This window comes from Canis aureus, chromosome 27 (assembly GCF_053574225.1).
Source record: "Canis aureus isolate CA01 chromosome 27, VMU_Caureus_v.1.0, whole genome shotgun sequence".
NCBI lineage: Eukaryota > Metazoa > Chordata > Mammalia > Carnivora > Canidae > Canis > Canis aureus.
The window spans coordinates 37273234-37296930 of NC_135637.1; the positions used below are offsets into that span (position 1 = coordinate 37273234).

The following is a 23697-nucleotide window of genomic DNA, read 5'->3' on the forward strand; positions in this document are numbered from 1 at the left end:
GCAGGGGACGCCCGGGAGGCTCAGCAGTGGAGCGTCTGCCTTCGGCCCAGGGCGTGACCCCGGGGTCCTGGAATCGAGTCCTGCGTCAGGCTCCCTGCATGGAGCCTGCTTCTCCCTCTGCCCGAGTCGCTGCCTCTCTGTGTGTCTCTCATGAATAAACACATAAAATGTTTTTAAAAATTAAGAACCAGGAAATAAATAAATAAAACGAGTGCAGGCGCGTGGACGCCCAGGCCTCTGGGCGGGCTGAGGTGACGCTCGCAGGTTCCGTCGGCCTTTGGGGGACGTGACCCAAAGGGAGGAGCGCGTGAAACAGTGTCCCCAGCCCTGGAGCTCAGGAGTGTGAGCCCTGCGCGTGGGGGACGTGGAGCACGGAGCACGCGGCGGCTGCAGCTGGGTCCCTGTGGGGTCACGCACGGCGGGGACAGACGTCACCGTCCCGTTCCTCCCGGAGGCCCCGCAGGCCGAGGCGCGTCGTTCCCCGTGTGCAGAAGTCTCAGGAGAAGCTGGAAAACTGGGGCTGGGGCACGAGCCAAGGGTGCAGCCGGGGCCTGCTCCTCCGCGGTGCAGGGGGTGAGCGCCTTGGCCGTGCCACCTTCCCCCAGGTCCGGCCTTTAAAGGAGCGGGAGCTGCTCCTCGTGAAATTACCCTATAGGGTCTCAGTTTGGGTGGAAAAGGAAGTGAATGCCTGGAATTCCAAGGCACAGCACTTGGAATTCCTGCGGCACCGAGGAACTGAGGAACCGTCCCAGGGTCCCTCCTGTTCATGCTCTTTTCTAGGAGCTGAAGTGCGTCTGACGCTAAGCAGAGCCCTGTGCACCCCCTGCACCCCCGGGGCCGCGGTGCTCCCTGTGGAGCCTTCAAGTGGAAGCTCCCAGGCCCCACGTCCCTTCGGACGGTCATCGCGGAGCATCTCCGCTGCCTGAGTGGCTTCTGACCCGAGTGACAGCCGGGCTGTGCCCTGGGCCGCCCCACAGGCTCCAGACCCCTGGACGGTCCTCGTGTCCCATGCGGGGTGCGCTCGGGGCCCCGCAGGGTGGCCGATGCAGGATGGACTCCCCAGAGGCAGCGGGTGCTCCATGTCTGAGCCTTCAGCGACTTAGGGCCAGGCTGAGTGACAGGACGTTGAAACATGCAGGGCCACAAGCTCTACTCACGGGCGGGCCATCTGCTCAAAGCCGCCCCCGCCGCCCCCCGGGTGTCCCCGTGCCCTCCAGGGCGGTGCCGGCCCCTGAGCCGTGAGACGTGCCGACGAGCCCCGGAGGACCAGCCTCCCTGCTTCTGCAGGCCTCTGACAGCTGGGCGGCCGCGACGCCCCGGCCCGGCCCCACGCAGGACACCGGGCTCGGGTCTCAAGGGATCCGACGCCCGGGTCTGTGCCGGAGGCCGCGCCTCGGGACAGTGGACGTGAGGCTGAAAGTCGGGCAGGGAGCTCAGAGCCGGGCCACAGCGCGATGCACCAGCCCTCGGTGAGCTGCTAATCGGCCAGCACCAGCGGCGACCCCGAGGTGCCACCGAGGAGCAGCCGTTCCGCGGGTGGGGGTGTCCCGCCGGCCATGGGGAGAAGCCGGGCGGCCTCGCTCGCTGCCCTGACCCGGCCCCGCTCCAGTCCAGTCTCCCGCGGTCCCGTCCCGCCCTCGTGGGCCGCCTCTGTCCCGACGTGGCCGGGGCTGCGGATCCGAGGCATTCTCCGTGCAGACGGCTGTCCGCCGGACTGATGCCCTGTTACCCCGTTCCCTTAGAGGATGTCAAGTGATTTTTTAAATTTTATTTATTTATTTGAGAGAGAGAGAGAGCAGGGATCTTAAGCAGCTGCACGCCGAGCTGGGAGCCTGATGCTGGGCTCGAACTCACGACCCCAAGATCACAACCTGAGCTGAATCCAAAAGTCAGAGGCTCAGCGGACGAAGCCACCCAGGCGCCTCGCACGTAAAGCCGCTTTTTAGGACTAAGTCTTGGTGGCACCTACACTCCCACTCCCCTCACTCATTCTAGAATTAATGATCCAATGAAACACTGTCAGGCTCCCGGGAGCCCTGGAGCTGCGATGGGATTGGTTACGATCGTCTGTGCCTCAGTTTACCACTGAAGGCCCACAGGAGGATGCATTTGGCCTCCTTTGCTTTTTTTTTTCTTTTAAAGTGAATCAGAAAAAGGAAAATAAATAAATAAAGTGAATTAGTTGCCTACATTGAAAAACAAGGGAGTCGCACATGAAACTTGCCATTTCGGCCTCGTCTTATATAGCGGGAGACCCCGCAAGCCTGACCGAGCACATGGGGCAGCTGACCCCCGCCGGCCGCCTGGGGCCCCAGGGCATCGCCATCTGCAGGTACCTCTGCCTCTGGAGGGATCTGGGTTTGCAGGACTTGCCCTAAGTTCTGAGCCCCGGACCGATGAGGGGCACCTGGCACCCATGCTGACGCCGGGACGCGTGAGTCACCGGGTCCCTTACGCGGCAGGAGCAGCCTCGTGGATGGTATTTTCTGGAGCACCGTCAGCAAACCCCAGGCTTCTTGTGTTTTTCACCCAAAGGGGACGCCCGGTTCCTTCTCGTTGAGACTCAGCAAACGGAAGGGAGGGACAAGGGGAAGCCCGCATGGGACGTCAGCCCCGGCAGAAAACACGAGAAGCCCCTCAAACCATCACTTGAGAAGCGGCGCATCCTGTGGGCAGCCCGGGGCTCTGGTTCCGGCCTCAGGCTCTGTTTCCTGCACGGAGCTGGGGCGCCTCCGCCCTCTGCCCTCCCGGGTGGGAACGGGGCTGCTTCTGTCCTGTGGCCGGGTCCCCCCTCGTCCGCGTCCCCGGGAGCTGCACGGGTCCTCCGAGAGTGTGGCTGTCCCCGTCCTTTGCTTCCCCCCCAGGCCTGAGGTCCTTGGGACCTGAGCTCGGACCCGACTCCGTTTGCTCTGACCTTGGGGAGGTCGCTGAAGTTCAGTTTGAGCTTCGTAGCGTCAGGAACGGACAAGGTCGCGGTTTGGGCCGGGGCCCTCGGCCACCGACGGCTAAGGAACCTCTCTTTCCACCCCCGTGTCCCAGGCCCCTTGGCTGCCGCGGAGCAGCCCCCTTTCCGTGTTTAGTCCCCGACAGCGTGTGACCCCGGGTTGGCGCCTGGTTCGGCCTCTCCTCCCCACCCCCCCTCCGACGCGAACTGTTCCAACTCCCAAACGCTCCACGGTGGCAACACCAACAATCCTGTATTTATTCACTATTTAGTGCCCTGAGGATCCGTGACGTGGTCTCCAGACTAAATAAGTGACCAGCGGTCTCCCCTGAGCCCAGCAAACCCGCCTGTCCACCAGGTCAGGCACACCCGGCGCACCTGTCACCAGGTGGGAAGGACCCCAGGACACACATGATCCTGCCCCTCGGGCCCGTGATATCCAATTTGTCTACAGATATGAGTCATTAGGGGTCCAAGCAAACATAGGCTCCGTTCTGGATGATTCCTGTAGATACTCAGCCCTCCAGGAGGTCCTGGGATCGAGTCCCGCATCGGGCTCCCCACAGGGAGCCTGCTTCTCCCTCAGCCTGTGTCCCCGCCTCTCTCTGTGTCTCATGAATAAATGCAGAAAATCTTTAAAAAGAAACAAAAGTCACTTCCTGTACGTGTGCTTCCTAGTGTGGCCGCCACCAGCCACATATGGGCTATTCAAATTAAGATAAAATAAAAATTTCAACTCGTCCCCACATTTCAGGGGTCAGTGATCACCAGTGGCGGGAAGTTCTGTTGGAGGAGGCTGCTCTGTATGGGTGGGGGGAGGAGGAGAGAGGGGGGTTGGGGGGTTGGGGGTGGACATTAGGGTGGGGGTGGGGGCCAGGGTGGGGGTTGGGATGGGGGGTTGGGAGGGGGTTGGGGTGGGGGTCGGAGTGGGCGTGGAGGGGTAGGGGTCAGGGTGGGGGTTGGGCTGGGATGGGGATCCGGGGGTATGGGCATCGGGGTGGGGGTGAGGGTGGGGGTTGAGGTGGGTGGGGGTCAGGGTGGGGGTGGACATTGGGGTGGGGGTGGCGGAGGAGGTTGGGTGGGAGAGGGGGGATCTGGGTGGGGGTGGACAGCAGGATGTGAGTGGGGGTGGGGGTGGAAGTGGGCAGGGGTCACGAGCAAAGGCCCTGAGCTGTGTGCTGGGCGCTGGGCGCTGTGTCCGGAGGCAGAGGGTGCACCATCCAGGGTGATCGGAGTGGGAGGGGCGGGGTCCGTGGAGGGCAGGAGGTCGGAGGGCGATGCCGGAGACTTGAGGCACAGGTGGCAGAGAGCGGCCTCCCCCCAGACTTGGCCCAGCTCGAGCTCCCTCCGTCCAGGGTCAGCCTCTCCTCCGGCCTCTGGGGACCCGGGGACCCGCTCCCTCTGGCCAGGGTCAGCCTCGCCTCTGAGGACCCGGGAACGTCCCGCAGGGAGGGGCGAGTCTTTCGTGCTTCGGCCAATGCACCGCAATGAAGTGGAAGTGAGTGGAGGCGCTGCAGGCCGTCTCCTCCCTGTGACCATGACCGTGACCGTGACCGTGACCGTGACCGCACTGGGCACTCGGGCCACGTTCTAAATGTTCTAAATGGAGAAGGTGCTGCCGATTCCTGGGGGCACGGGGGGCAGCACGCGTGGCGGGGTGGGAAGGGGTGGAGGGGCCCCGGCGAGCCGGGGGTCACCTGAGGTGGGACAGGCACGTGAAGGAACCTCGCGGAGGTGCCTAGCGGGAGGCGGCCCTGTGGCATCGGGGGGCCCAGTGGGACCACAGGCCTCCTCAGAGGCAGAGGCGGGATGGTTGGAGCCAGAAAATGAGGTCTGCGGACGCTCCGCGGTGGCCTTGAGGACCGCATCCCACCTCTGGAAACCAGAGGCCCAAATCGCGTCCCTCCAGAGCTTCCAAAAGATCCGCAGCCGCCTTGATGCTGGCCCGTGAGACCCGGCGTGGACTTGTAGTTCTAGGAGCCGAACACGGTACGAACGAGCCAGGGAGTGTCTTCAGTGTAGACAAAGCGATTCCTACGGCCCCAATTTTCAACAGCAGCAGCAGATCAGGTTCCTTACCGACCCGGATTGTGCGGTCGTGCGGCAGGATTGACACGGGCGACTCGGCCACGAGGTGACGGGCTGCAGAGCCACCAAGAAGTTGTTGGGAAACGTGGAGCACGCGCTGCTTCCTGGGCTCCAGACGGGCCCGGAGAGGATCCTACTGGCCCCAGATCGTAAGGGTTTGCAGTAGATGATCCCTGGATAACGAGAGGGAGGTGGCGGGTGACGTTCCACAACAGCACGTCTGGAGATGATCCAGGACTGTGTGCTCGCGGCCTGGAGTTTGTTTCACAGTTTTCCTGAACTGCGACCAACTCATCGGACACTAGTGTTTTTCTGATGGGCTCGTGACTCCTCGGATGCAGAAGGTGTGTGGCCACTTGGCTGGAGATTCCTCCTGGCGCTGCCTACGCACGCGGGGCTGTGTTCTCTCAGCCAAGGGACCTGAGCGGGGCGTGTAAGACAGAGCCAGACAAGGAGGCCATCGGTCAGTCGCTTGGAAATTTATTTTCAGTTATGGGTCCTCCCTGGTTAGTATCATAGATGAAGAAAGGAAAGAAAGGGGGGGAGGGAAGAGAGAGGAGGATGGAGGGAGGGGGGAGGGAGGGGGAGGGAAAGAAGGAGGGAAGGGGAGGGGAGGGGAGGGGAGAAGGAGGAGGGGAGGGGAGGGGGAGGGAAAGGAGGGAGGGGGAGGGAAAGGAGGGAGGGGGAGGGGAGGGGGAAGGGTAAAGGGGAGGGAGGGGGAGGGAAAGGAGGGAGGGGAAGCGGAGGGGAGGGCAAAAGGGAAGTGAAAGAGGGAGGGAAGGAAGGAGGGAGGGGGAGGGGGAAGGAGGGGAAGGGGGAGGAGAGAGAGGGGAGGGGGAGGGAAGGGGGAATGGGAGGAGAGGGGAGGGGAGGGCAAAGGGGAAGGGAGAGGGTGAGGGAATGAAGGAGAGAGGGGGAGGAGAGGGAAGGGCAAGGGGAGGGGGAGGGGAGGGGGAGGGGAGGAGAGGGGGAGGGGAATGGAAAGGTAGGGGAGGGCAAAAGGGAAGGGAGGCGGTAGGCAAAGAAGGAGGGGGGGAGGAGGGAGGGGGAAGGGAGAGAAGGAGGGAGGAGGAGGGGTGGGAGAGGGGATGAGGGAAGGAGAGGGACGGAAGGGAAGGGGAGGGAGGGATGGGGAGAGATGGAGGGGGAGGGAGGGAGGGAGGAGGGGATGGAGAGAGGAGAGGGAAGGGGAGGGGAAGGGAGAAAAGGAGAGGGTAGGGGAGGGAAGGGGATGGGGGAAGGGGAGGGGAGGGCAAAAGGGAAGTGAGACGGGGAGGGAAAGAAGAAGAGAGGGGGAGGGGGAAGGAAGAGGAGGGGGAAGAGGAGACAAGGAGGGATGGGGGAGGGAAGGGGGAAGGGGAGGAGAGGGGAGGGGAAGGGAGGGAAGGAGGGAAGAGGAAGTGTGTGGGGGGATGAGGGAAGGGGAGGGATGGAAGGGGAGGGGAGGGGAGGGATGTGGAGGGATGGAGGGGGAGGGAGGAGAGGGGAAGGAGAGGGGAGGGGGAAGGGAAAGAAGGGAGAGGGGAAGGGAATGAGGGGAGAGAGAGGAGGGGAAGGGAAAACACCCCAGGCAAAGCGAACCAGGGTCCTTCGCCCGCGCCCCCGCCCCTGCACCGCCCCAACGAAGAGGACAGCGGGTGGGCACGAGAGGGCGAGGATCCCTCGGCTCGGCTCGTGCGTGGCCGTTGGAGGAGCGTCCACGGGAAGTCGCCAGGCCCCTCGCAGACCGGCTGGAGGCGACTGCGGCCTCAGGCCCGGGTCCTCTCACCAGGGAGACCCGACGTCCTGCCTCGCTCGGGCCCTGGGACTCAAAGCCATCGACTTAGTGTCTCCAATTTTATTGTTTTATTTTTGAATCATAATCGACAAAGTTCACTGTCCACACGTGCGCACGACATACGTGCAAGCTCGCCTAGTGCGGGTGTGAGGATGGGAGACGGGCAGGAGAGGCCCCCCGCTGGGTGAGCACGTGCGTCGCCTCACTTTGCTTCTTCATTTTTTATTCATTCATACATGTTTCCATTTGCTCTTATGGACGCTCCGTGTGCGCGTTGTGCCGTGCGGCCCTCCTGCCTCAACACCCGGGCCGTGTGCGTGCTGGTGACAGGGACGAGGCAGAGGGGGAGGCTCGCGCCCCACTTGTGGGCCAGCACGCGGTGGACAGGGGTCGCGGCCGTCGAGCGCCCGGTCACCCTGGAGTGTCCCGGCGCGGCGGCGCTCGCAAGCACCCGGGCAGCGTGGCCGGGGCCCGCGTGGGCACCGGGGGGTCGGGGGGCAGAGGCCCCGAGCTGCCTCGTGACAGGGCGGCGTGGGCGCTGCTGGAGCCGGGCCTTGGCTGTGTCAGCGCGTGGATGGCCGGGCCCCCTCGCGCCCCGGGGCTGGGCACCGTGAAATCACGGCCCGCCGTCAGCGTGTTTAGGAGCCGTGGGCGCCGTGTGTCTGTCGGGGGCGCAGCCGCCGCGGGGGGAGGTGGCTGGGCCCCGAGGACGCCCCGGGCCGCGTGTGCCCCCCCACCAGCTCGTGGCCCTGGGCCCTCGGTGGCGGCTCTGGAGGCCCGGGCCCTGGTCCCCGGGCGCCGGCAGCCAGCAGTGGAATGCGGTGGAAGAGCCCAGACCCGGCCCCGCAGAGAGGAGGCTTTCGTGCCGAGGCCCCTATATGGTCGTGTTGGCCTGGCCGCGCCCGAGCGCCTCTGCTCCTTGTTTGGGAAGCCAGTGGGAGGGAGGCCGGCCAAGGGGCTATATAACCCCGGGGCCCGGCCGCCCGCGCACCCGCCCGAGCCCAGCCAGCGCCGCCGTCGGGGTAAGTGGCAGCCGCCCAGGCCCCCGGCCCCCCGCAGGCCAGCGGCAATCGGGGATCCCCGAAGGAACGTCCTGCGTCGAGACGGCTGTGGCCCCTGCTGCCGGGGCTGGGGTGGAAAACCCCGACAGGCGACAGGAGGCGGGGGCAGGGGCGCCGGGCCAGCAGCGTCGCAGCTGCAGCGGGGCCCAGAGACGCGGCCGGGGTGCCCAGGACGCCGTCGCCTGCACCAGGGTGGGGGCTGCCGAGCGCGGCTGCGGCTCCCGCCCCGACTGTGTCGCTGTGCGGCGGCCGTCAGGGGGCAGGCGGCGCCCGGGCACTGGGGTTGAGCCTCTGGTGTCGGAGTCCCTGTGGCTCTGACAGAGGCGGGGCGGGGAGGGCCCGTCTCCAGGTGTGTTGTGGGGCCACAGGGAGGCGGCAGCCAGCGGAGCCTTGCCCTGTGGCTGCGGGGGGCGGGGGCTGCACAACAGCTGCGGGTCCTCGGGCGGCCACCTGCCTCCCGCACCTGCCCCGGGAGCTGGCTGCCCTGCACCCCAGCTGAGCCCTGGGGTCTGACCACCCTGTGCCCCAGCTGAGCCCTGAGGTCTGACCACCCTGCACCCCAGGGTGCACCCCGGGGTCTGGCTGCCCTGCACCACAGGCTGAGCCCCGGGAGCTGACAGCCCTGCACCCCAGCTGAGCGCCAGGGTCTGGCCGCCTTGTACCCAGGCTGAGCCCCGGGAGCTGATTGCCCTGCACCCCAGGCTGAGCTCCAGGGTCTGGCTGCCCTGTGCACCCCAGCTGAGCCCTGGGAGCTGACCACCCTGTGCACCCCAGCTGAGCCCCAGGGTCTGACCACTCTTGTTGCGCTGACCCTCTCCTGCCATTTTGCGATCCATGACTAAATATGGTTTGCATCTCAGGAGGGACGAGCTGGGAACCCAAGCCCCCCCTCCCCCCATGACACTAACTACTCATTTTTGGCACCAGCTGCGCGGGCGCTGGGAGCAGCCCCTCCCAGCCGGGGGCAGCTCCAAAGGGACACTGAGTGTGTTTTACCTAATTAGGAAATGCTTCGCTCCAACCCCGCGGCTCCTCCAGGTTGCAGATAGGGAGGGCAAACCTCCGGCAGGGCTTCTGAGGACGCAGAAACTTCCCCTCTGATGGTCAGAAAATCCCTCCTGCACTTTTTTTTTTTTTTTTTTTTTTTTTTTGCCCAATAAAAGCAGGCTTACTGATGTCGGGTGCCCCCCTGCATGCTGCTGGTGCTGAGGCCGGGCTGTGCAGGGGCGGTGCAGGGGGCACCCCGCCCCAAGCCCTCGGCCGGACAGCACTCAGTAGGGACGGGCGCGCTCATGGAGTGCATCTCCTCACAGCCTCGGGGGACCCTATTTCCAAAGAATTCATCCTATTCTCAACTGTTTTGGTTTGGAAAATCTGCTTAGTGCATCGGCGGAAAGCCTGGAGCCGGAGCTGGCCGCCTCCCACACACGCGCCGGCTCTTCCCGCGGGTTTTGTCTTGTCCCCATGTCTCATTCCTCCTCTAGCCTCTTACTCCGCTGGGACGGAAGCCAAATCCCAAGAACGCAGAACAGAATCCAGTGTCTGGGAAGGGCAGGGCGGGGCAGGGAGGGGAGGGGAAGGGCAGGGAGGGTGGGGATGGGAAGAGCCGGCGTCCATGCGGCTCCTCTTGCGTTCTCACAAGTGGGGTCCACAGGTCAGGGGTCTCTGCGCCACAGCTGCAGGCAAAGACGAGAAGTGAAGCGATCTGGGCAATAATTATGTAATGACACTAATAACCGTAACGTTAAATCTCACGTGTGGGGAGAGCTCCTCATGCGTGCGCCACTGCAAATCACTTTTTTTTAAATATTTTATGTATTTATTCCTGAGAGACCCAGAGGAGAGGCAGAGACACAGGCAGGGGGAGAAGCAGGCTCCCCGCAGGGACCTGATGCGGGACTCGATCCCGGGACCGGGGTCACGGCCTGGGCTGCAGGCGGGCGCTCCGCCCCTGAGCCCCCAGGTCCCCACCACTGCATATTATTCCACGTGCTTTTAAAACGTGTGGCTCCCACGCTGGCCTCTGCACAGCGCCTGTGGCGTCCTCGCCGTTGGGCAGAGAGGGAAGCTGTGACTCTGAGACGTGGGGGCTCAGGAAGCGGCCGGCCTGTGTGTGGGGCCCAGGCGCCCCCCCTGTGCCTACAGAGCGCAAGCCCACCGCCCGGCGCCCCCGCTCGTCTCCGAGGTCCCGTTGTCGTCGGCTCCTGGACGGGTCACACCAGCTCCTGAGTCTTGATTTCCTTGTTTGTCAATCGGAGCGAATAGTCCCTGTCCCAGATCTTATTTATTTTTATTTTAATTTTTGGTCCCAGATTTTAAAATGCATCGTCCTGGGCACCCGGGGCGGGGGGGGGGGGTGACGCGTGTGCCTTCGGCTCAGCTCATGATCCCAGGGTCCCGGGTTCGAGTCCCGCATTGGGCCCCTGCTCAGCGGGGCGTCTCCTGCAACCTCAAAGTCGAGCCGAGAAGCCTGCGCGTCCCCCTCTGTGTGGGATATTCCCACCTAATTCAGCTTTGGGGGAAGTGGAGGGACTGTGACCTGGAGGCCAGGACCTCGCCTCTCCCTCAGCTCAGAGCCCAAGTGCCCTTGAGCAAAACCCCGCCTCTGGGTTTTCCCATTAATAAAAATGAGACATTGAAAGAAAATGGTCCTACAGTTTTGTAGGACCTTCAGTCCCCCAGACCCATAAAGTGGCCGCGTTTGCTCCCGTCTTGCAGATGTTGTCACGGGATCCAAGCTTAGGAGCCGGGGCCCCTAGACCCCAAAGCACCTCCTTAGACACTTTCCATCGGCTCTAAATCTTTTTCCAAAGGTAAAATGAAAGTTCTCTGGACCCAAAAGAGACTTTCCTCTTAAACACTTTACATTAAGCATCCCATCGCCGCAGCGTTTCCAAATTTTCCCATGTTGCCCGTCCCTCAAAATGCACCTTTTTAAGAAAATACATCAAAGTGACAACATGTCTAGAAAAATGCGTTTGGGTTGATTCAGGGAGCGAATTCCAGAGGCTCCTGCAACGGATGACCGGTGCCTCGCGTCCCTGCCCACAGCCGGGCCCCCACGGGCGTGGCCGTCGTGTAACGTCCTCGGAGCACGTGTGACCAGCCGGCTGCCGGGGCCGGTCGGGGGCCGGTCGGTGAACGGGGCCTCCTGGGCTTCGGCCTGTACAACACTGGGGGGCTGGCGGCTTGGAGACCCAGGGGGGCTGGGGTGTGCGCTCTCGGGGCACCCGCAGGAGGAGACGGCAGCCACGGGCCCCGAGAGCCGGTGACAGCGCCCCCCTCCGTCCCCCCAGGACCCGGTGAAGCAGCTGCAGCCGCCATGTGTGAGGAAGAGGACAGCACCGCCCTGGTGTGTGACAACGGCTCCGGGCTCTGCAAGGCCGGCTTCGCGGGTGACGACGCGCCCAGGGCGGTGTTCCCGTCCATCGTGGGCCGCCCCAGACATCAGGTGAGCAACACCGTGTGGTCCTCGGTCGCCGCGCTCACCACCGGGGGACGTGCAGGTGGACCGAGGTAGCAGCTGCCCGCGTCCACCCGGCGCTGCACCTCGAATCCGTGCAATTAAAAAAAAAAAAAAAAAAAAAAACTCCGATTGGAATAGAGAGAAACAGGGCTATAGATTAGGGCCCCTACGTCTGCGCGTCCGCGAGTGTCCAGACTCTGCCCAGAAATGGCGGGGCCGTGTCGAAAATGCAGCTCTGATGAGGTTAGTAAGTGCAGATTTCAAGTACCAGGGAGACAGGTTGCCTGCTGGGGGGTGGGGGGGGGTGCTATGATGTCACCGTTTTCCCCCAATTCCTGTTTTTCTCAAGACGATCGTCGCATCATCGTCACGCAGCCCCAGTGAGGGCACCACAGCTGCTCTTTGGAAAGGAGCTAAAATAAGACCCGAGACTGCTAAAAAAAAAAAAATTAAAAATAAAAAAAAATTAAAAAGACCCGAGGTCGCTCCCTGGCGGGGATCTGGACCTTAGAAGAGAGGAGGCCTTGCTGCCAGATGTAATCTCGCGTGTTTTAGGGTCGGTGGCGCCGACGTGCAGAGACACACGGCCCAGCTCACCGACCGTCTGTGTAAGCGAGGTGTTGGGGGCGGCCACGGCGTGAAGACGCCAGAAACGTCGCGGCTCCCGGGCCTGCCCGGTACTTTCGGGCCTCGGCGCGGCGGGCGACCCTGAGCCTGAATAACGGCCTGTGCCCCCGCGTGGAATCTGAGGCCCGTCTCCGCGGAACGGCTGCCGTGGTGCCCTGGCACCTGCCACCGCTAGGCGACTCTGAAGCCTCCGCTGTGGGGCGATCACACATCCAGGGACGGGGATTCCCTTTCTTGTGTTGCCTTTTTTTTTTTTTAAAAGTTTCACTTTGATGATCAAAAAATACTTCTGAGCAGTTTAGGCCAATGTCTTTTTTTTTTTTTTTTTTTTGGCCAATGTCTTAACATTGATTGGCGTGGACTCAGCTGTTAGAAACCCAAAAGCCCCAGCGTAAAGTGCTGTACCCGCGGGGCCCCTGGGTCCCCTGGACACCCAGTCGGGCGCCCCCGACGGCTCAGTGGCCTCGGGCAGGGCGCCAGCGGCTGGCACCCAAGGAGGACCCTCGACGGCAGGACCTCCCTCGTGATTGGCGGCTGCCGGCTTCCCAGGCTCATGCCCTGTGGCTCTTTGCAGGGAGTGATGGTGGGGATGGGACAAAAGGACAGCTACGTGGGCGACGAAGCTCAGAGCAAGCGCGGGATCCTGACCTTGAAGTACCCGATAGAACACGGCATCATCACCAACTGGGACGACATGGAAAAGGTACCGGGAGGGTCTCTGCGGGTGCAGCCGTCAGGCCATCACCTTCCGTGGCTTGGAACGTCTGGCTACTGGTGAAAAATAAATCCTGAGACGCTCCCCTTGCCCAAGCGGGTGCATAAGCAGTTCCAGGGAGCTGTGCTGCCCACGAGCACGCAGCCCTTCGCCAGTGCTGGGTGCTGCGGGTCTGTCGCGGGGACACTGGGTGGGCTGTCCGGGGCCTGCAGTCAGGAGCCCCCCCCACCCTCCGGGGCCTGCAGTCAGGAGCCCCCCCACCCTCCGGGGCCTGCAGCCAGGAGCCCCCCCACCCTCCGGGGCCTGCAGCCAGGAGCCCCCCCACCCTCCGGGGCCTGCAGCCAGGAGCCCCCCCACCCTCCGGGGCCTGCAGCCAGGAGCCCCCCCCACCCTCTGGGGCCTGCAGCCAGGAGCCCCCCACACCCTCCGGGGCCTGCAGCCAGGAGCTCCCCCCCCACCCTCCGGGGCCTGCAGCCAGGAGCCCCCCCCCACCCTCTGGGGCCTGCAGCCAGGAGCTCCCCCCGCACCCTCTGGAGCCTGCAGCCAGGAGCCCCCCACCCACCCACCCGGCTCCCCAGGGGCCCAGGCCCAGCCTCCCAGCGCATAGGAGCTGCAGCAGCCCGACTGCACGGCCAGGCTTCCCCTTAACTCACCCTGAACTTTTTTTTTAAGTGTTTTGGTTCTCACACTGTAGACAGTGTGGATTTGGTATGTCCCCCAACTGTCCCCGAACCATCCCCAGCATGTGCAGGCGCAAGCCACTGAGGAGCGTTCCTAAAGGCATATTTTAGAGAGCGCGTCTCCGTGTGGCAGCAGGTGAACCTTATCTCCCGATTTCACATAAAAGAGCTTATGAGAAGAGTTCAGTCCTAGGGATTTTTTGTTTCTGTTTTTTAGATTGAGAGGGATTGCGGAGGGGAGAAGGGGGGAGAGGGGAGGGGGAGAGGCAGGGCTCCAGCTCAGCACCCCGATGTCATGGCCCAGCAGAAATCAAGAGTCTGAGATTTAACCAACTGAACTGCCCAGATACCCCAAATCCTAGGATTTTTTTTTAAAAGATTTTATTTATTCATGAGAGATGGAGAGAGAGGCAGAGAGACCCAGGCAGAGGGAGAAGCAGGCTCCCTGCAGGGACCCAACACGGGACTCGATCCCGGGACCTCAGGGTCATGTCCTGAGCTAAAGGCAGACGCTCAACTGCTGGGCCCCCCGGGTGCCCCCAAATCCTAGAATATTAATGTGTATTATTAGGCATCATAGAAACACAAGTGATTGGGACCATTAGACAGACTAATGAGAAAATGGCATTATTTTTTTTTTTTTAGTGTAGCAAAAGGGGTTAGAACCACGATATCTGGCTTTCACTGGTCAGTTCCCTGTAGGTACACGCGTGCACATGCATGGAGGAGAGGCTCTGACGCAGTAGGAAACCCTCCCGGGGTCCCTATCAGGGTCCCTCCTGGGTTCCCTATCAGGTTGTGCAGGGAAATTTTCCCAAAAGGTAAGAAAAATGGTCACTAGCGGGGGCCTGGGGGCTCCGTGAGTTCAGTGTCTGCCTCCAGCTCAGGTCATGTCCCAGGGTCCTGGGGTGGAGCCCTTGGTCGGGCTCTCTGCTCAGAGGGGTCTGCATCTCCCTCCCCCAGTGTGCTCTCTGTTTTTTTCTCTCTCTGTCAAATAAATCAAAAATTTTTTTAAATCTAAAAACAAAAAAACATCCATAAAACCTCTATTAAAAAAAATGGCATCTGGCCTTTTCAGGCCACTTTCCTGCTTCCACCCATTCATGCATCCCCGGTTCGTCCTTTCCCTGCTAAGGGAAGCCGTGTCCCCGCGAGCCTTGCCCGAGGCGGTTGGGGTCGGGGAGGACACAGCCGGGCCAGCCCGCTCAGTCCGAGGAGCAGAGTGCGAGCCCCAGGGTCTGGGGTCATGAGGTCAGACTCCACTTCGGGCGTCGACATCACTTTGTAAGGACGCAGAGCCGAAGGATGACGGCCCCCCTTATTGTGGGCCAGGCGCTGGACTGAACAGCCGCCCGGGCTGTGGCCGCGACGCCCGGTTGTCCCCGTGGTCCCTGCTCACGAGGGGGCGACAGTCCTTAGCTCACGGCCGGGAGCGGCGAGCCGGGGTCTGCACCTGGGTTCGACTCTGCAGACCGCGTCCTGCCCACAGGCCAGGGCTGGGGGGCTTCGGGCACCCACTCCATGGGGGTCGTGGGTAGGTCAGTCGCAGTCTGAGCCCCGGTCTCTGAGTCGGTAAAAACGTGGACGTTTGGACCCGTGCGGGGTCCGCGCTCCCTGGGGTCACGTCGCCGTGTTTCTCCTTGGCCCCCCCAGATCTGGCACCACTCTTTCTACAACGAGCTCCGTGTCGCCCCCGAAGAGCATCCCACCCTGCTCACCGAGGCGCCCTTGAACCCCAAGGCCAACCGGGAGAAAATGACCCAGGTAGGCGGCTGCTGCGGGACCCCGCACCCTGCAGGGCAGGCCCAGCCCCACTGCCCGCTCGCACAGCGACAGCCTCCGGACCTCGGGACCCCGGGCGCGGGCGCCTCCACAGGGCTCACCCCCTGCCTGCGGGGCTGCCCTCTGTCCCGCGGTGGGATGCGCGAGGTTACGCCGTGTCAACCTGCGGGGCAACGTCCGGCGGGAGCTTGGTCCTTGGGTCCGAGCTGGGTTTGCAAACTGGCCCCGTGTCCCCTGCCCTGCGAGCGAGTCCGCTCCATTTCCCTCCTCCTGGTTCCTCCGTCCCCCCCCCCGCCGAAAGACCCAGTGCCGGTGTTTCTCTAAGTGCAGACATGAAGGTCAGGGAGGCCAAGCGGGGTGCGGGCGGGGGGCGTGTGGAGGGGTGTCCGGCCGGAGGCAGGCGGGCCTGTGCTTGGGAGGCGCCGAGCCATCGCCTCCGGGTCTTAAGGACGGGGAGCAGGTCGTGCTGGAACAGTGGCGCGTCACGTAAGCCATCGCACGACGGCGTGTCCGGGAAAAGCAGTGAACAATCCGGGCCCCTGGGCATCAGGGGGCTCCCCAGGTCGCCGGCCAGAAGCCGCAGCGCCTGGAGCCGACCTGGGCCCTGATGGAACACCTGCCAGTCCTGCAGGGCCTGTTCCTGGTTTGCACCAACACGCTCGCGTTGTCCTCTGCCGGGGGGATGTGTGCGTGCCTGGGAGTCACCCATGTGGCAGGCGACGTCGTCCCCGACAGCCAGTCCCATCCCTGTGGCTGGTGTCAGGGGGAAGCGTGATGGGAAGCCCGGCCGCCAGCAGATGGCCTCAGATGGCCCGGGGGACCAACAGGGCGGGGGGGTTGGCCGGGGGACAGGCGGAGGCCCGGAGGCATCTCCCGCGCTTGGCCCGCAGGGGCTCAGCTCACACCGTGTCCCCAGCCTGCGGGAGCTGAGGGGGCCCCTCGTGTCCATGTGTGTCGTCCGCTGCCAGCGGCCAGGGGCCATCCTCCAGGGTCCTCTCGCTGCGGGCCCGGGCCTCGGATCCCAGGGCCGGCATTGGACAGCCCAGCGGCGCCGCGGACACCGCGGCCTGGCTGGACCCCAAGCCGGTCGCCTTCCGTAGAGCAGAGAGGCCAAAGCCCGGGGCTGTCCTGTCTTGCTCTTGGGCTCCGGCGTCACCCATGGGGCCCCAGGCCGCTCACGCTGCAGCTCGCAAGCAAGCCCCTCCGCCCGCAGTGGAGGCGGGGTGACGTCCCCGGGGTCAGCGGGGGTGCGGAGCTCTGCTAGGGCACGCTTGGACCCCACATGCCTGCCAGCGGCCGGGGGGGACCCTGCTCCACCGGGCGACCTCGAGCCAGGCAGGCGCCCCTTCCCCGAGCCCAGCTGCAGGGCCGCGCTCCGGAGCTCCCTGCTGAGGCCGCGGCATCTCTAACCCCGCTGCCCGGTCGCTTCGCAGATCATGTTTGAGACTTTCAACGTCCCAGCCATGTACGTGGCTATTCAGGCGGTGCTTTCCCTCTACGCCTCTGGGCGCACGACCGGTAGGTGGCCGAGGGGCGCGCCCGGGCTGGGGCGGCACCGCGGGGTTCACAGGCTGCAGCGTGGGATGGGGTGGCGGCAGGCGGCTGGCCCAGCCCTGAACGGCCCCCTCCTGGCCCCGTTTCCAGCAGGACTTGTTATTAATTTGAGAGAGAGGGAGCGAGGGTGGGGGAGAGGCCGGGGGAGAGGCAGAGCCCCGCTGAGCTGGGCCCCGGGGCCCCTCCTGCCCGTCGTCTCCCCGCGGCCGCCAGGGCCCAGGCACCCGCCGCGGGGACGTCCACGGTGCGCGTTGGCCCCCAGGCATCGTGCTGGACTCCGGGGACGGCGTCACCCACAACGTGCCCATCTACGAGGGCTACGCCCTGCCGCACGCCATCATGCGCCTGGACCTGGCCGGCCGCGACCTCACCGACTACCTCATGAAGATCCTCACTGAGCGCGGCTACTCCTTCGTGACGACCGGTGAGGCACGGGAGCGACGGGGGTGCACGGGGCCGCGGTGGCCGTCCAGGCAGAGGATGGGGGGCACAGATGCCAAGGCTTGACGCAAACCCCAGAGCAGAGTGTGCCTCCCCGTCCCTCCCTGGGCTCTGGGGCCCTGCACCCCATCCCCATCCCCCCTGGGCTCTGGGGCCCTGCACCCCCCCGTCCCCCCCTGGGCTCTAGGGCCCTACACCCCATCCCCATTCCTCCCTGGGCTCTGGGGCCCTGCACTCCCCCGGGTTATGCCCTGGGCTCTGGGGCCCTGAACCCCCTCAGATCCCTTCCTGGGCTCTGAGGCCGTGCACCCTCTGTCCCCCCTGGGCTCTGGGGCCCTGCACCCCCCATCCCTCCCTGGGCTCTGGGGCCCTGCACCCCCCATCTCCCCCAGGCTCTGGGGCAGGAGGACAGGAGCCTGGCGGGACTGCGTGTCCTGCCCGTAGCCACACTGCGGGAGCAAACAGAAGCAGAGAAAGTCAATTCTAGCAATCTCTCTCAGCTCAGTGTCCAGGGGGTGATCCGTAGACAAATGATGGCATTTGACGCGCTGTCCCTGTTGCCCCTCGTCCATCTGGTGGCGTCCATGTGTTTCCCGACATGCCCGGGGCTCCTATGGCCCGAGCTGGAGCCCCTTGGTGGCAGCTCCCCTTCCCGGGCAGGGAGTTGGGGTCCTCCCCACGTGCCGCCTCTGCTCCAGCGAGGACCCAGGTCTCTAACGGGGCGGGGCTGGCGTGGCACCGTAGCTTAGGGGCTCAGGGCGTGGCATCTGGGGGCTCCTCGCCCCTGGTGCCCACACCTCGGTCTGCAGGGGTCCCGGAGGGGTCCCGGAGCCTCCCGGGCGGGGACGGTCCCCAGCCAGGGCCTCGGCCTCCCGGGCGGCGACAGGAGCATGGAGGGCTCTCTGGGGCTTTATGAAAATGGGGCGGGGATGGGGGGCGCATAGGACCACCTGATAACCGAGAACCCCGCGTAACCAGCGGTTATAGGACAACGACACCACACAGGGAACAGTTAGTCCTGGAAAAGAAAGGAAAGGGCCTCAGATGTAACAGGGACGGACGCCCCGCTCTGTGCCTCCAGCCGGCCCCCTGGGCCCCGGCCTGCGCGCCCCCGCAACCCTTCTGGGGGCCGAGCCCTGTGCTGGGGATGGAAGGGACTCCCCGCGGACGCACAGGTCATTGCCGTCCCGGATGCTGGGCCGCAGCATCCCGAGCCTGGGCCGGGGCTGGAAGGAGCCGCGCCGTCGGAGACACCAAGTAAGCAGGGCTTTTAGGGCCGCACCAGCCCCCCTGTCTGTGTCTCGGCAGCCGAGCGGGAGATTGTGCGTGACATCAAGGAGAAGCTCTGCTACGTGGCCCTGGACTTTGAGAACGAGATGGCCACGGCCGCGTCCTCCTCGTCCCTGGAGAAGAGCTACGAGCTGCCCGACGGGCAGGTGATCACCATCGGCAATGAGCGCTTCCGCTGCCCGGAGACGCTGTTCCAGCCGTCCTTCATCGGTAGGTCCCCGCGTCCCCCCGCGACGCCAGCCGCCCGCGCCCGTGGCCGTGAGCAGCCTGGCGAGTGGGGCCCGTGCCAGGCGCTCTTCCAAACCAGGGAAGGGGGGAAGCGTCGCGTTTGGGGAGAACAGGAGGCCAGGGCGGTGTTCTCTCTGGGCGAGTGGGTCCGTGTCCCGTCCCACCCAAAGCACCCGTGACGTGGGGGGACGCTGAGCAAGTCAGACGAGGGCGCGGATGGACGACAGGGCAGGGCCGTGCCGGGTGCCCGGAGGTCGGGAGGCACGGGGGCTGGGGAAGAAGCGAGGGGGCCCCTCCCGCCTTACACTGATCTTGGGCACCCATGAGCACGGGGAGGGGGCCCCGGGACGGGGCTGGGTCATGGCCCGCGTGTCACCTGCAGGCATGGAGTCTGCCGGCATCCACGAGACCACCTACAACAGCATCATGAAGTGTGACATCGACATCAGGAAAGACCTGTACGCCAACAACGTCCTCTCGGGGGGCACCACCATGTACCCCGGCATCGCCGACCGCATGCAGAAGGAGATCACCGCCCTGGCGCCCAGCACCATGAAGATCAAGGTAGGGCCGGGGGCGGGTGCCACACAGGGCCGCCCGCAGCGCCAGCGCCTCTCAGGCGCTGTGATGACTCAGTCCCGCTCCCAGGGGAAGCGAGGTTGTGTCGCCCACGGTTCAGTCCGGGCACCCTTGTCCTCCAGCTGCCGTCGGGACTGAGGTGCAGCGGAGCGCCCGCGCGTGCCGGTCCCTTGACGCTTTATGGAGACGTCTGTTAGATGCAGGCGTGCGACACGATTCACGGTTGCACTTGTGACACAGTCGGCACAGCGTGCCCTGATGATTTCTGTCACCTGTCTTTTTTTTAACTTAATTTAAATATTTTTATTTAGATTTATTTATTTATCCATGAGAGACACTGAGAGGCAGAGACACAGGCAGAGGAAGAAGCAGGCTCCATGCAGGACTCAATCCCGGGACCCCGGGGTCACGGCCTGAGCCCCCCGGGTGTCCCTCCATCACGTTATGTCCCTTTCCCGTCACAGAACTAGCTCCTCTCCCATCCCAAACAGCACGAGTGATCGGGGAGCCAGACCTACCGCCCGAGAGGCTTAGAGCCGCAGCTTCTGTCGCCCTTTTCCACTAACTGGTCACGGCTCAGGGGCCGGGGGCTGCCGGACGGTCGCCGCTCTGTGCGGCCCTGCTGCTGGTGTGGGTGACGGAAGCACAGGACCCCCCAACGGCTGCACCCGGTCCCAGAGCCCCCAGAGCCCCTACACCGTGTGCCGTGAGTCCGGCCGAGGGAGCTCAGACATCAGAGTGCCCTTGGAGGCCCGGTGGCCTCTCAGAAGCTGTTGTCACCATGTGATGCCACAAGCTAGGCGGGTACTGCGCCCCGTGCCCCGGGGAGGGACACACACGACCCAGATCACAGTCCCCGTTATGCACACTCGCTTCCTCTGTGTGCGGACGACACAGCACAGAGAGAGCTGGACCGGGGCCCTCGGCCCGCCCCCAGGCTCTGAACCCCCACACACTGAGAGGACGCTGCCTCCAGAGGTCGGTGTCCCGCCGGGACGCCCCCTCCCTCCCTCGTCTGCAGGTGAGACTCGCACCCAGCGCTGCACTCATGACAAAGCGGCCTGGGTGGGGTGTGGTGTAGACGCGGTGGCAGCCAGAGCCGCCAGGCCTGCTGCTCCAACCCTGGCTTCTCGAATAAAGTGAACGTGGAACTCAGAGCTCCAAGGAGAGGAGACTCACTAAAAATCTGGGGCCCCTGGTGGCTCAGCGGCGGAGCGGCTGCCTCTGGCCCAAGGCGTGACCCTGGAGTCCCGGGATCGAGTCCCGCGCCGGACTCCCCGCAAGGAGCCTGCCTCTCTGTGTGTCTCATGAATAAATAAATAACATCTTAAAAATATAAAAATAGAGGAAAATTACCCCCAAATGAAAAGTTTGCTTCTAAAGCAGAACAAAACAAAACAATAGCTGGGCGAGGTCCAGGTGTGACTAGGGGTCTAATAGGGTGACCCTGTCACTTACTGACCCTTCCCTCAGGCCTTCTGTCCCCATGTAATCAGCTTGAACCCAATGCTCTCTGGAGTTCGAGGCGACCCGGGTAAACGCTTAGCACAGGCCCAGGCACGCAGTAGGTGCGCACCGGTATCAGCTACCTGCATGGAGAATAAGCGTCCAGGCAGAGCTGGGCGGTGAACAGCAATCAGGCCTTCCCCCAGGGTTCCATAAATACCCGGGCCCGTTGCCCAGGCGTCCACGTTGGTTTCCACTGAAGTGTCTGAGTCGGGAGTGGAACTGGGGTTCACTCGGCTGCCGCTGTGTTTGGGGGTCACCGCACACAGCTGGGGCCCCTGGCTTGATCCACCGTTCAAGGGACATGAGCATGCCCTGCAGGTCAGGCCGGTGCAGCACGGAAAGCTGGCAGCGCGGCTCCCCGGGACCCACCCCGGGGACCTGGGGGACCCAGCCCTGCCATGGGACATGGTGCATCCCAGTGGACTCGAAGCGGTGGGAGAAGCCCTGGGTAGTGGGTGCTCAGGTGCCGCTGTTGGTCTCTGCGGAGAGCGCGTGTCGTGCTGAGTTCCGGGCACAGCTTAGGGGGACAGAGCCATCGTCAGGGTTCTGGGGGGAGGCCGTGCAGGGGGTAGGCGCACCCCAGCGGTGCGGTGTTCGGAGGTGGTCGTGTAAAGCTGCAGAAACAAGCGTGCTCACTGGAGAGTCTCAGCCCTGGGGTTGGGGGCCGAGCTGGGTAGAGTCAGGACGGGGCCAGGGTCGGCTGCCCCCGCCCGCCGTCCCCGCGTCCCCGGAACTTGAGCGAGGTCCGGCAGCCTGGCCGGCGGGGGAACGCAGCCCCGTCAGGCGCACTAACCGCGCTCCTCTGTCGCCCCGGCCGCAGATCATCGCCCCTCCGGAGCGCAAGTACTCTGTGTGGATCGGCGGCTCCATCCTGGCCTCGCTGTCCACCTTCCAGCAGATGTGGATCAGCAAACAGGAGTACGACGAGGCCGGCCCGTCCATCGTGCACCGCAAATGCTTCTAAGACGCTTCCTTGCTCTGTGTCTGGCGCACGATTGTGAACGTTCTGTGGAATAATGCCTTCCATCCTTTTCCAAATCATTCCCAGCAAAGCTCTGACTTGTTACCTGTGTGTTTTTTTAATAAATCTGCAGTACGTTACTGGTTACCTGCAGGCCTGGCCTCTGGTGGCGCGGGGCGCACCTGCTTCTGAAGGTGCAGCCGGGGCTCCCCCTCATGGTGCCTCCGGGGCGCGCCCGCTAGGACGCGGCTCCCCCAGCTAAACGTGGCTGCGCAAAGATCTGAAAGTACACGGGTGTGTGTGTGTGTATGTGTGTGTGTGTAAACGGGAACGTGAATGGAGGCGTACGGACAGGACCACCCGGGCTGACTTGCCGCTTGCCGGCTGTGACCCAGCGTCACTGTCCTGCAGGCTCGGTCCTGGGCCCGGGTGAGCGGGAGCAGTAACTCCGTGTTACACGTACGCAGATGCACGACGTCAATATGCACACGAAACAATAAATACACACATTTCCTCCACCTGCGGTGGGGTCGCATCCGACAAACCCAACCTGAGTTAAACCACCGTTCGGTCGACGTGCGCTTCAGGCACCTGACCCACCGAACGTGGCGGATCGGGCCTGGCAGCCGGGGGTTGCTCAGCACTCGACAGTGGCCTCCGGGTGGGCAAAGCCCCCTGACTCCAGCCTGTCTTACAGAGCGGAGCGTTGGCGAGCCTGTGGCTTACGGAATACTGCGAAGTGAAAGACAGGACGGCTGCGCGGGTCCCAAACGGCGGGACGAGCGTCGGCTGCTGGCCCTGGGGGCCGTGTCCCCGCGCAGCCTCAGCAGACAGCCAGGTTCAAACCCAGAGTACAGTCTCTACCGCATGCCCCTTGCTTCCACATCATCATAAAGTCGAAAAATCTTAAACCATGGTACTGAAAGTAGGACTTTACGTCTTTCAGGGAAACAGATTCTCAAAAAAGCAAGACACGCTGCTGTGAAAGCTCATCAGTTCCTTTTTCCCGATCAACGTCTGTTTGAATATGTGGCTACAGACACACATCAGAAGGGCCGGGATGGGAAAGCCAACGGGCCCCCCGAGGACCCCTGGTGCCATGACCACACTAGGGCCTTAGACGTCCCCTCCTCATCCGTTCTTCAGAACGATGTGGGCACGCGCTCACCCTGCCCGTTGTACGGATGAGGAAACCAAGTGCTCCCGTGACATCATCACATAGCGGAGCCAGCACCTTCACCTTCTCTTCTACCCGCTCGGCTCGAGAGGTCTAAAGACACGCGGAAACACCTTCTGTACCTGTGAGGGCCTCCTGTGTGTGAGAGTCTTGGGGGGCGGGGTCTCTGTCGAATGCAGCATCTTCCTTCAGAGATTTACCCAAGATTTAATGCCTGTTTGACCCAGAAAATCCAAGCTTTCCGTGGTCTTCTCTGGCCCGGTAGCTTGAGCTAATTAACACCAATCCTAGAACAGTGGGAGTTGGCAGGTGCAGGATACAGGCCCAGCCCTCTATAGGACGCCCTCATTTTATCCTGAAGCGACCCTATGGAGGTGGTTTTCTTACCGCCTTTTGCCGGGTGGAGTGACTGAGACCGTGGGTGGACCTACCGCTACCATATCCTACAGGCAGAGAGGGGCCCCTGGACCTTGGTTCCAGGCCCAACTCTAAGCCACTGGGCCAGCATCCCCAGGCATAGGCCTCGCAGGGCAGCTTCGGCGGAGGCACCCTGGAAGCGGGCAGTTCCTGGATCATAGCCGAAGCCTGCTGAGCTAGAGTCCCTGGCGCCGATCAGATCACTCGGATGCTCCTTTTGCACGTCAGAGTTTGAGAACCACCGTCCCATGTGGTGTCCCGTGTGGCGATTGAGGCTCCTCAATCGAGCCGGGGAACCAGGACCGTTCAGCAAATGGGCATCCGTGAAGTGGTCCTTCCCCGTGTGAGCGCTCCCAATTTAGATCTCTGCTTACCAGGCGAGGGCTCTCCAGACCTACTAG

The 23697-nt window shown here is 63.6% G+C and overlaps 1 protein-coding gene across 2 annotated transcripts; it reads left to right on the top strand.

Annotated features, from left to right (window-relative positions):
- Positions 1 to 7686: 7686 nt before the first annotated feature.
- On the top strand, positions 7687 to 21849 carry ACTA2 (actin alpha 2, smooth muscle). Of its 2 annotated transcripts, none has more exons than XM_077874809.1 (9): positions 7687 to 7831; positions 11167 to 11321; positions 12538 to 12666; positions 15012 to 15122; positions 16574 to 16658; positions 16957 to 17118; positions 18444 to 18635; positions 19036 to 19217; positions 21562 to 21849. In XM_077874809.1, the coding sequence occupies exons 2-9, from the start codon at positions 11193 to 11195 to the stop codon at positions 21703 to 21705; spliced, it is 1134 nt and encodes a 377-aa protein (XP_077730935.1). In that variant the 5' UTR covers positions 7687 to 7831; positions 11167 to 11192; the 3' UTR covers positions 21706 to 21849. The 2 variants fall into 2 exon arrangements, with proteins under 2 accessions (XP_077730935.1, XP_077730934.1); XM_077874808.1 differs by lacking the exon at positions 21562 to 21849 and adding an exon at positions 20706 to 20876.
- The last annotated feature ends 1848 nt before the right edge of the window (positions 21850 to 23697 follow it).